At 38.1% G+C, this 12,687-nt stretch overlaps 1 protein-coding gene across 8 annotated transcripts in view; it reads left to right on the top strand.

The window, feature by feature from the left end:
- Positions 1-12,687, top strand: part of ANKHD1 (ankyrin repeat and KH domain containing 1) — a 175,630-nt gene that overhangs the window by 131,438 nt on the left and 31,505 nt on the right. For 6 of the 8 annotated variants that reach the window (XM_059733404.1, XM_059733401.1, XM_059733400.1 and 3 more), the window contains 3 exons: positions 184-933; positions 11,014-11,159; positions 11,302-11,413. In XM_059733404.1, the coding sequence (XP_059589387.1) occupies positions 184-933; positions 11,014-11,159; positions 11,302-11,413 (1,008 nt within the window). The remainder of the gene's footprint in view (positions 1-183; positions 934-11,013; positions 11,160-11,301; positions 11,414-12,687) is intronic. The other 2 variants (XM_059733403.1, XM_059733402.1) reach the window with 1 other exon arrangement.

Genomic DNA, 12,687 nt, shown 5'->3' with positions numbered 1-12,687 from the left:
ATCCCATTTTAATTTGCCTTCTGCTATCTGTTCTAATATGGAGTGTAGTCTTTAATAACCCCATTTACCTTACTTCAGTTTCACAGATGTGGAGCAATAGTTGTAAAGTTTTGGGTGGGAAGAGAGGGGAGGTATGGGGTAACTTCAGCATGGCATTTTTTCAAACATTTTTCATGTGCTTAGGTACATCCAAGCAGAAGTCAAGTTCCCTGCAGGTAGCAGATAAGGACCTACTGCCACCTTTTCACCCATACCAGCCTTTGGAATGCATAGTAGAAGAGACTGAAGGCAAGCTGAATGAACTTGGACAGAGAATTAGTGCTATTGAAAAAGCACAACTCAAATCATTGGAATTAATTCAAGGCGAACCGTTAAATAAAGATAAAATTGAAGAACTTAAAAAGAACAGAGAAGAGCAAGTACAGAAGAAGAAGAAAATACTGAAGGAGCTACAGAAAGTGGAAAGGCAGTTGCAGATGAAAACACAACAGCAGTTTACCAAAGAATATTTGGAGACCAAAGGTCAGACAGACACACCACTTCCCCTGCAGCAACAGTGCCCACACACAGGTGTCTTTCCAGAAGTGGAAGGAGATAAGGGTCTACCAGAGGATAACTTTTCAGGGTTACCTCAGGTTGACACAGTCTTGTCTAAAGATGATGAGCAACAACAGTCTTCACCACCTGCTGAACCAATAGAGTTTGTCCCCATCCAGCCTTTGCCAACATCGCAGTGTAATTTTTCCAGTAATTTAGGTTATAATGGGACAGATTCTCTTGAACTTCAGAAAGCATTAGGTAATCAGCAGAATATAGGACAGCATCAGCAAATTGCTGGACATGGGCAGGGGCTGTTAGTTCAAGAACCAGACGGATTAATGGTTGCCACTCCAGCCCAGACGCTTACCGACACTCTTGATGACCTAATAGCAGGTGGGTTAAGAAATATACATATTTTTACATTAATTTGTGTGCTCAGTTTCCCTTTCTCTCCTTCCCTCCAAAAAACAAAACAAAAAAAAATCTTGGGGTTTTCCAAATTGGGAATACTTGCTTAAGAATACTCCTTATTAGTGCTATTAATCCTAACAGTCACTTCCAATTCTAACATTTTTTTCGTTTTGCCAAACTGCTGAAAACAGTGCTGTACTTTTCCTTTATAGGACATCTGTTGTCAGCCACTGCAACCTCTTCTTTTTCTGTGGTACAGACCTAGTCATGTGTAGTTAGAAGAGGCCATTGGGGAAACTTGAAAACATCACTAATTTTTTTCTTTGTTTGTTTGCTTGCTATGGAGTTTTATATATAGCCTCACACCTACATGGATTTCCTTAGTTGGCAGTTGTCTCCAGTGAAGTACATAAAATATTGTCTCATTGACAAATGTACTGTCCTTTCTGCCAGAAATGTTTGATACAGTGTAAACTCTAAACACACATGCAAGTCCATCTGTCCCTTCAATACTTATCTATAAAACTGACTTGTTTTCAGAACAAATTCTAAACCTCAGTCATTATAGTAACAATTTTAATTTTTGAAAACGGTATATGCAGCTCCATTTGTCCAAGGGAATCAAGTGGTGGTGGAACCAAGGGATGGATATGCCACAGTGGCTATCTGGATGAAAAGCAAAGATCAAAACAACTGTGGCTTTGCCAATAGCTTTATGAAGATGAATCAAGATTTCCCTAAATAAGTTCATGCTTACTAGTCACATTATGGAAAAAGTTAACTTTGTGGAGCTTGCTTCTGGTACTTAGCTAGGATATGTTTCCTGCTGAAGATGCGAAAGATCTAAATGTAGTCACAATTATGTTTAGAGACAGACTACTCCTTGATGGTCTTTGTTTTTTAGTTTTTATCCAGTATCTCACCTCTTCTCAGCTCCTTTTGTCTATTCCTTAGCCCTTATTCGCCTGTCTTTTTTCCCCCTCTTTGATTAATCAGCCTAATTTCATCTTGAATTTTTATAAATATAGAGTAGGATTTGCTAACTGGCTCGCAGGAACTTCCTAACTGGTAACTTGCCACAAGCAAGCACATGTCAGGCCTAACAGCAGTGTTGCAGCTTTCCCTGAAAGCCACATTGAGTATTTTTAGATAGTCATTATATATCTCACAAAGCCACTTTCTTTTCAGTAGTGGTGTCTGTCATTCAGAGAAGTTCTCCAGCAGTGTAGGGAGTAGGATTCCTCTTACCTGGCATGGCTTTCTCTTGTACCCTGGGCAATGTTTCTTCAGAGAATTAAATTGGGAATTAACCACTTAATTTGTAACAAGCAAAGCTGTGAATTACTCTTAAATATTCTTACTGTCTGAAGTCTGAAACTTCAGAGCAGAGTAAGGAAAACTTGGGGTAATATATAATATGACTTAAAGAGCTGAATCTTTGGACTGAGTATTGCTAACATGTTTTTTTTGCGCATCTGGCACAAGGAAGGGCACATGGCATGTTCATTTAAGCAATTAGCAGTTGTAGTTGTCTCAGATCATGTATGATCTCCACTCACATGGAAGGTAATAGCAACAGAAGGACCTGCAGGAAATTAGTTTAGATAATAGAAAAAAATCTATTTGTACTAATGTTGTTTTGTGTATATTACATAATGTAACTAACTTTTCAGAACTTATACCGTAAATAGCTTAATCTTTTAACAAGATTTACTTTTAATTTACATTTACTAAATGTACGTTGATTGAAATGTGAAATATACAGACCGCTTACTTGAAAATGCTTGCTTTTTTACTGAAGACTATTGCATATCTTGTGTATAATTGAGAAACCCTGTCAATATATTCTAAATGAGTAGTCTTTAACAGTGTCTATATACATCTCATTTATCAGTTAATACCATGAAACTATATACTGCAGTGTCTGCAGCCATTAAGAACAAATTTTCATAGAACTTACACATTTAGTTTTCATTACAAGATAGTTTTTATTTTTATATTTAGATATTAGAGTGCCAGTTAGACATGTGCTGCTATTAAATTTATCCTAATATCCAGTATGTTCACAAGAGTAACAATGAATAGTTTTCAGAAACCCAGATTCCACATGCTGCTGTTGTAACGGCTGTTACTATTGTTCCACTAAAAGGCATTTTCTGAATTTCACAAAAGTAAGAGTTAAGCTTCCAGAAGATGAACAACAGTGATTTTTTTTTTTTTTAAGCTTCTTGGTTTTAGTCAAGAATCCAATTTGTCCATTGCTTTTAGTATTGATGTAGCGCATTAGTGGCAGACTTCTTAAGAGGATTTATCTAAACTTGTAAGATAAATCTTACAAGTTAGAAACTTCAGTTAGTCTTACCTCGGTCCTGGGGAAGCTCTTTGAGAAAATTATCCAGGAGCACATCTGCAAGGAACCAGCAGGGGAGATTATGCTTAGGGGCAATCAGCATGGGTTCATTAGAGACAGGTCCTGCCAGACCAACCTGGTGGCCTTCTATGACCAGGTCACAAAAACCCTGGATGCAGGTGTCGTGGTAGACGTAGTCTTTCTGGACTTTAGGAAAGCCTTCGACACTGTCTCACCCCATCCTCATTAAAAAATTAGGTGACTGTGGTGTCGACGCCTACATAGTCAGATAGGTCACAAATTGGCTGGAGGGCCACACCCAGAGAGTGGTGGTGGACGTGTCATTTTCGACCTAGAGGGACATGGGCAGTGGGGTTCCCCAGGGCTTGGTCATCAGGCCCCCACTGTTCAATATCTTCATCGGCGACTTGGACTAGGGGTGAAAAGCACCTTGTTCAAGTTCGCAGGTGACACTAAGATGTGGGGAGAAGTTAGCATGCTAGAAGAGAGGGACAGGCTACAACTAGATCTGGACAGTTTACAGAGAATAGGATGAGTTTCAATACGGACAAGTGCAAGGTATTGCACCTGGGGAGGAAAAACTAGCAGCGTACCTACAGGCTGGGGAACTCCCTTCTTGTCAGCACAGAGGCAGAAAATGATCTTGGAGTCACTATTGATTCCAAGATGAACATGGGCTGCCAATGTGGGGACGCAGTCAGGAAGACTAACCACACGTTGTCATGCATCCATAGATGCATCACGAGCAAGTCCAAGGAGGTGATCCTCCCCCTCTATGTGATTGGTCAGGCTGCAGTTGGAGTACTGCATCCAGTTCTGGGCGTCGCACTTAAGGAGGGATGTGGATAGCATAGAGAGGGTTCAGAGGAGGGCCACTCACATGATCAGAGGGCATCAGGGTAGGCCCTATGAGGAGAGGCTACGGGACCTGAACCTGTTAAGCCTACACAAAAGAAGGCTGAGAGGAGATCTGGTGGCCACCTACAAACTTGCCAAGGGGGACCAGCAGGCAATGGGAGAGTCTCTGTTCCCCCGAGCACTACCGGGAGTAACAAGGAATAACGGCCCTAAGCTGACTGAGAGTAGGTTCAGGCTAGACATCAGGAGGCACTATTTCACAGTCAGGGTGGCTAGGATCTGGAACCAACTTCCTAGGGAAGTGGTGCTCGCTCCTACCCTGACAATCTTCAAAAGGAGACTAGATAATCACCTAGCCGGGGTCGTTTGACCCCGACCCCCTGCCATGGGCAGGAAAGAATGTTGGACTTGATGATCTGCTCAGATCCCTTCTGACCCCTACCTACCATGAAACTAAACATTAAGTGTGAACTACTTTATTTCTGCTGAATTTTAGGCCCTTCACCACAGCAGTTAATTTTTCCCCCAGCATCATTATTTATATTAACTAGTCTGCTAGTTAGTGCATCAGCTGCAGAGAGAGCACAGTGTTAAGACATAGGGCAGCTGATGTTAGGGGGGGAGGGATTGAGTTTTTATAAAAGAAAGCTGAAGCTCTTTTTTCCTTGTTTATCAAGTTACAGTAAAGCTGCCAGGCTGTACCCATCTTCAGTTATAATTAAGCAGAATTTAAGACATTAAATTCAACTTTTAAATTGAACTGATTCATCCTAAAGTAACATTTTAGTTGAAGTGGAATTTTTAGTAGTGTACAAAACAAAATTCTGAATTCTTTTACTGCAGTTGTACCAGGGTTAGGTTCAAGGCTTAATTGGTTTTGATAAAGATGGATGGAATTGTTATGGTTATTCACTGTGTTTAAAAGAGAGAAATGCCATAAATTAGTGCAGATTATTTTGAAATTTATAGTGAGTTTGACTGTCATCTTGCAGGCTCCACCATGTTAAACGACTCCATTACAATTCAGGTTTGGTAGGCAAGACATTAGGTATTGGGATTTTATTATAGTTCATATTGCACACATACAGAATAAGCTTTCTCATTTAGCCACTTTTATTTTAGAGGTCTGTTGCTGCTGAAGACCACAAACTTAACTTACTTGTTGATGTTTTTTATTAAGATTTGTTTTTATTCTCTTCAGTTTGTGCCGTTCAGCCTCCTTTTTTTATATTTTTCATAAATTTTGCATTGTTTCTGTCTGGATTTCTCACCTTAGAAAATTTGGTTGGGTGAACTGAAACTGAATTTATAAAATGTAAATTTTTCTGTTTGTTGTACAGCCATTTTGCTAATATTTGGCTCTGAAATACATGTTTGGGAATGTTTCCCCATAATGAACATCTGTTGTGATATCTTGTTATTGTTATTTCAAGATTACTTTTTAGGTTACTGCATTGTGAAATGTTGGATAACTCTTTGAACTAGTGGTCAGCAGTATAATCTAAAGTGGAAAACAGAAGTTGTCTATACTAGAGTCCCATTTAGAATACCGTTTGATCTAAACAGAGCAGATAGGTTATTATTGGTTAGAAAAGATGAATTGTTAATAATCGATAGAATACTAGAGTTTTAATGTAGTATTTTTTTTTTATTTATTTCAAGAAATGGTTTTATAAAAAGGAGCCATCAGTAGTCCCTAATCCATGAGATGAAACACATACTACCTGCAAGATACTCCAATCTAAGTGTGGTTATAGGGGCTCAAAAAGTTCAAAACCATTTGACAGGTGGAGCAGTGAGGTTGCCAGCAGCATGTGACTTCCTCAGTGTCATTGCTCGTGGACCAGGAAAGGCTGGAGATCAGTGTACAATGCAATACTGAAATATTACAAATATATATCCATGGAAAAATCAAGGGAAATAAACCTAAATTGTTAATTACATTCATTTTCTTAGCAGTCTTAGTGTAGAGTAGACAGTAAACATAAGTCATATTTAGCAGTTTACAGATGAAGCAACTGACATCTATCTTTAGCTGCAAACTAGAACTACCATTGCCATAACTCCTGCCAGTGTTCTCGAAAATTACTATAACAACCTAATGTAAAATTATAGGGTCTCACATAAGTTAGTTTCTGCTCTGTGATTCTGTTTTTAGTCTAATGTCAAACGTATTCATAATGTAATCTTCAAAAACCAATCCCAGAAAGAATAAGAATAACTCTTAAAATCAACATAGGCAAACTATTAAAACTTCATACTTATTCAAGCAAAAAGCTTATCAAATAAAACATTGGTCTGTACAGGTGCCTCTTCTAAAAGTTAATATATGGAAGCATCTAAAACCTATACTGTATTATTTAGTTCCTGAGTTGCATATGGTATTGACTCAAATTCAAGACTAGGCTTTTTCTCCTTTCCCCTGGGTTTAGGCTTGGAGTTGGAGTCAGAGCTGCTGCCTCTGCCCCCTCACTCCCACTTCTGTCCATCTTCCCTTCCCCTTTCCCGCCCCCTCCCAGGAGTTGAGGCTGTGGTGGCAGCAGTTTCTGCCCTGCCTCCTGTGCTCGGCACAGGGCCAGAGCCAGAGCCTCAACAAAAGGTAAGTGGCGGGGGCAGAGGTGAAGGGGTGAGGCAGGCACAGGATGAGGAAGCAAGTGGTGAGTGACAAAGTGCATACATCTGGCAAACAGCAGCAGGGAGGCATACAGTGGAGAAGCAGGTGCCAGAGGTTATAAGAACAGGGGAATAGGAAGCACGGGGCCAGGTCTAGTGGGCAGGGGCAAACCAAACCGCTTGCCCCATGGTGAGGGGGATGAATTTAAGACAAGCCTCTAATAAGAAAATTCTATACTTGGAAAATTACAACAAATGTATAAATTTCCCATGTATAGAATCTAATTTTTGGAATTTTTCTTAAATTCAGTGTCATTTTGGGTATGGGTGAATGTTATTTGAGGGGGGAAGGGCATATGAAGTTAAATGCATGGAGTTTTTTTAATTACATTCTTTGATAATTCCTGCAATTAAACTTTTGGCCTTATCATACCAAGAAAAATATTTTTTGTATTTTAAAAGTAAAGCAAAAACTTGGCCTCCAGGTCATTAGGATTTTGTCTGACTCACAAAATTATGGATGTCATGGGTGAAACATAATATATTTCAGTTAAATCCTGCAGAATTCTTTAGAGACCTAATTGAAGGTACTTGCTAAATTTATATAGTAATAACTGATTTTCAGGTCCTCCATCAAATACTGATATTTGTCACACCAGTTCATGAAGTGCATCAGTATAGGGTTCTTTCCAATTTAAATTTTCCTGCTTTGTTCTTCATTGCACACACAAGATCCTAGGACTGTTTTTGTGCTCATATGCATTTGTCGCAGCGTCCTTTAGCAAAGTTTCCCTTTCCTCATTATATAATTTTCTTTTCTTCCTTTGCTCTTGCATTTCTAGATAGTGCTATTTTGATACTGTGCAGATGGTAAACTGTATCAGAATCCTTCAAGAGTATGCCAAAAATAGAGAATTATGCAGGCTTCTGAGGTTAAAAACCAGCTTAGAAGTTATCCAGGAAAGTATGACCAATTCTTCTGCTTATGAAATCTATCCAGGAAGGGTTGTTCCCACATGAGGAATCTTTTCCTCCTGCTCTTGTTTCACAAACTGTCAGTGAAGTTTCCAGTTACAATAGCCACTAAATCTGTCCTGCCCCACATGAGCATCTGTTTTGTAGCTTTCCATTGGACCTTTTCTCTTTAATAGCATTCTTTTGTCTTGGCACTATGGTTTGATTCATGCAGGTTGTCTTAATTTTTGTGCTGCTGTGCTGCACCCTCAAAATATACTATTGCTGAAGGCAGCCAAAACTTGGGATGGCTATAATTCTACATGTTCAAACTGTTGCTACTAGAAATCTGCAGTTCAAGTTATACTGCAATAGGATTTAGTCATTTGCAAATTGCCCCAACATCTCAAATTGTTAAGTAGTCTGGCAAGAATACAGAGCACGTGCTGTTTTCAAGTATAATGATTTCTTTGCTTTTAAAAAGGAAATGGCGAGGTCACTCTCCCATTCTTCTACAGCACCCTCTCATAATCAAGGATTCAGTGTTGCCATGCTTTCTGAGTTTCCGTGTTCCACAAGTGAGATTTAATGCTGGCCTGCATTTCTGTTGTAATTTTTATAACGCTGAACCATAAACTTTGGGTGAAATATAGTGGTACCAGCTTAGTTAAATTTGGTCCCGTATAAATATTTTGTCAAGATAAAAGGAAAAGTTACTTGTCATAAGGGGTTCTTTGGGGATCTTTCTATAAAATAATAAAGGCAAATCCTGACCAACCTACACATTGATATTAATAGATGTTTTGATTTGATATTTCACTGAACTAAATTGGCTTCCAGATAATGTTGGAAACCTTTACGAGATATTTCTGAGCATTTAGTCTACATTAACATTTTCCTTGGTCCAATTTCAGGCTTGATAACCAATATAGAGAATCACAGGTTAGGAATCTAAAATTTGCCAATATGGTAACTTTTGAAAGCAGTGAAAAATTACTGACTTCCCTATCAGTCATCAGATATGGTAGCAAGCTGGTTGTTGGATTTAACTTGAACCACTGTGCAATATTTTTATTACTGTACAAAGTTGAACAGGCAATGCCCTGTGAATGGATTTAGGCCTTATGCATTTTTAAAGTTTTGATTTCTTCAGCATTAAGAGGAAATATATTTTAATAGGGAATCTTAAAGACATTAAATATCTGAAGTAGTATCCCTTTGTGTGCTACCTTTCTTCTTCCTTTCCAAAAAAATTAAATATGTAATGGTTGTAGGATGTGAAGTCATTGTGCTAATACATATCTTAAGGAGGGTCTATCTTGTTTTAGAAGGAATTAGTCCTTAACTGCGTAATTTTTCTTCTTACTTTGGACAGAGTAATTTTTGGAAATCCACTTACTACAAAGCACTTAATAGTGCTTCGTATATGTTAACTGTATTACATTGTCTAATTAATCAAAGCATACTGCTAAGGTAGGTATGTGTTAATCTGTATTAAGTGAATGAAGTGTAAGAACTTTTTACATTTGCAAATGTATAATACAAACCTGATTTGTTCATGATGTACTTAGCATTTGAAGTGAACTCCATTTGAGTCCAAGTGTAAGACATCACTTTTATGCTGTAATTCAAATGTAATGCTCAACTTTGAGTAGTGACTAGAGTGAACATCTGACACTACACTGAGTGTTTTTGGAACTGTATCTGAAAACTGTATCTGAAATCCTCAGAGGATTTTTTCCCCCCAGATTTCGTCAGCTCTAAGAAATACATTCTGATTCTTTTTAAAATCCATTCAGTTTTTTAACGTATCATTGGTATTCCATGTTAATAAAAACAAACATAAAACATACTGAGATTTAGAGAAGGGGGTATATCATAATATTTCTTGGTCTTCCCAGTTATAATGATATTTATCCTTGATGATAAGCTTGTTGTCTTTTAGCTAGTGTATTTGCACTTCCTATTAGTAAATAATGGTTTGTTAAAAAATTTCAAATGTTTATATTTAGGAAAAATTCTGCTTATGACCTTTATTTTTTCTTTTCATCATCCTTTTTCTACTAAGAATATTTGCATGAAAACAGGTAACACTGCTTTCTTTCCACCTGAGCTCATCAGACACCTTTGTCATCACAGTTGCTTATGGCAAAAAACAATGTAAAACACTACCTGTTTTGTGTCAGTTGTGCATTTTGTTCAGATTTGCTTAGAACAAATCGGATTACTCTGGCTGGAGCACACAATATAGGATCTCATATTTCCACAAAAGCCATTTTTGCGTCCAAATGTGATTTTCATATTTGTGGTTTTTAATAGCATGCAGGGCATTGAAACAAATTAGTGAGAAATAGGGAATATTTCTGTTCATCTGATTTCCTGTTGGAGCCTTTCTAATTTGTTTGGTTTTTCCTCAAAAATAGTAACGATCCATAGTGCTATTGAGGTTATGCTGAGGTCCTGAACTTAAAATATGCTAAGAATGTGTCCTTTTTTTGGCCTTTCTGCTTGTTCCTAGTCTTTTGTTTGAACTCTATACGACTCTATACTCAATTTTTGGGTTACTATCCCTAATGTACTTCAGATTTGATTTTTAAACTAACAGGTTTCTTGCACAGTTGAAGTGCAGACTTAATTTCACGATGGGATTTTTCCATTCTTTCGCAAAAGGTTGATTCAAAATGATAGAAATGGTTAGGGGAAATAAACAAGAACTTTTCTGCTTTCTTACTTTCCCAGACTGCTACTTCCTTACTGACATCCTCTATTCTTCTGAATTTGTTTTTGGCACCGAAACAAAATTAAGGCAATCTGGAACTCAAGTTTTAAGTCTTTCTTTATTAGCTTTACTTGACAACTTTGTACAGATGTTCACTACCCTTTAGATGAAATACTTCTGAGTTCCTGACTTGTTCCTTATTTTCCAACTCTTAGATTGTGCTTTTAGTTGTAAGTACTTTCAGTGTCTGCCTAGAGTGAACATGTAATTGAACTGTAACAGCTGAGGTTACAGTATTAAAAAAGTAACTTATATTAATGGCTATTTGCAACTAACCTTGTAAAACCACCTTTCTGATCCAAATGCAGTGCAGCATACTTGCTTTTTTATTTGCAGAAAAGTTTCTATAAATTATGTTATTTTCAGGGGCCCCTTCAAGCTGATACAGTGCTTTTAGGATATGCATTGTAAGACTCTGTACCTCTTTGTTTAATTTGAAATGAACAATTCCTAAGAGCAGAATAACAATATTAATGTTGTTTTTCAGCTGTGAATAGCAGAGTGCCCACTGGCTCCACTAGTTCCACACACACCACGGAATCTCCTACACCGGAGCCCTGTTCGCAGACGCCAAGCAATGTAGCTTCTCAGTCTGTACTCCCTATGTATCCTTCAGTGGACATTGATGCACATGTGAGTAATTTAATTTGACTACAGATTCATCTGCTTTAATGATTTGTTTTGAAATTTTGAAGTCCAGTAGCCGTATGTTTAAAACTGAGAATTCACTGTCAGAAAAAAACTTAATGTACACTTTTTTGCTTCTCACATTCAGACTGAGAGTAATCATGATACTGCACTGACCCTTGCATGTGCAGGTGGTCACGAAGAACTTGTATCTGTATTAATAGCACGAGGTGCCAATATTGAACACCGAGACAAGAAGGGTAAGCTTTACAAATAATTGTTTGAGTTCAGTGTATATTTCATTTCTTACATCTCCACCACTTTTGAGTTACTCCATGTATACCACTAGCCTCACCCTTGTCTTTGTTTCCCCATATCCCTTAGGAGTTTAGGAGTAGGTATGACCATACAGACACTTTTTTGTAAAGTAAAAGAAATATAGGTCTTTGCCATACATTAGGCACTCCATGTTGACTGTCTGTGTGTGCTGTTACCCTGCAGGAAATGAATGCTAACTCAGTGTAGCCCTCACAGTTGCCACTGATTAGCTTTCATCTATTATAGAGTAACAGTATGTGCTTAGGTAGTTACCACATAGCAGTGGACATTCAGTAAATCTCCACACTCATTCACTTCAGCCTCATCTCACTTCTAGTCCCTGAAGTATGGAAACATACCAAATTCCATAGCCCTGCTCCAAAAAGATTAGGAATCTAATCTTATGAACACTTCATATTAGAAGCTACATCAGAAATGTCTTGACCTTAAATATAATCAGGGCCTTTGTTCAGGAAACATGATTACATTCTCCTGACTGCATTTCATTTTTTTCTGTAATCTTTTAAACAGTAGTAATTGATCAATCAGTGCTGGTGCCCTGCTATAGTAATCTGCAGAGTAGAAAAGCAGCAATATAGCACGCACTCATCCCCTCATATCTACCTAGAGCATATGTAATTTATCTTATTTAAGATAATTAGCTGCACAGGTTTGCAAGTGCATTTCCTAAAAAGAAAAACAACTTTTAAAAGTGTCAGTGCCCATAGTTAATTCCTTTTTTCTGCTGAGAGTGGTGCTTAAGTTGAATGCTTTAGGCAGACTTAATATTTCAGGTTCAGTGACCACAGATTGTCTCCTTGCACCATCCAGCTCCTATGACAGAGGGCTTCTTACAGACTTCTTTGGGCTTGCTGCACATTTGCGTTTCAGTCTCCTTTGTGTGTGTTCAGGAACTCCCTTTCCAGGAGGCAGTTCTCTTTCAGTAACGTTTCCCATACAGGTTTCCCTCCGTTTGTGCTGTACATGCATTCCTGGAAAACGGTGCATAACTCAAAATCACATAAAGGGAACCCACTTTACAATGTAACAAATACGGATACATTCCAAGACCTTGACTGTACTGACCCCAAACCCGTTTCTACCACTTTTACAAGACAATTTTGGTGCTCACTAACAGCAGACAGTATACGATTATAGGGCACTGTCATAATGGGGATGGCAACTACAGAAATGTGTTGCAGGCAACGAGCGAGAA

This window comes from Alligator mississippiensis, chromosome 9 (genome assembly GCF_030867095.1).
Source record: "Alligator mississippiensis isolate rAllMis1 chromosome 9, rAllMis1, whole genome shotgun sequence".
Lineage (NCBI taxonomy): Eukaryota > Metazoa > Chordata > Crocodylia > Alligatoridae > Alligator > Alligator mississippiensis.
Note: the sequence above shows the minus strand (reverse complement) of the source record. Positions and strands in the feature narration are given on the sequence as shown.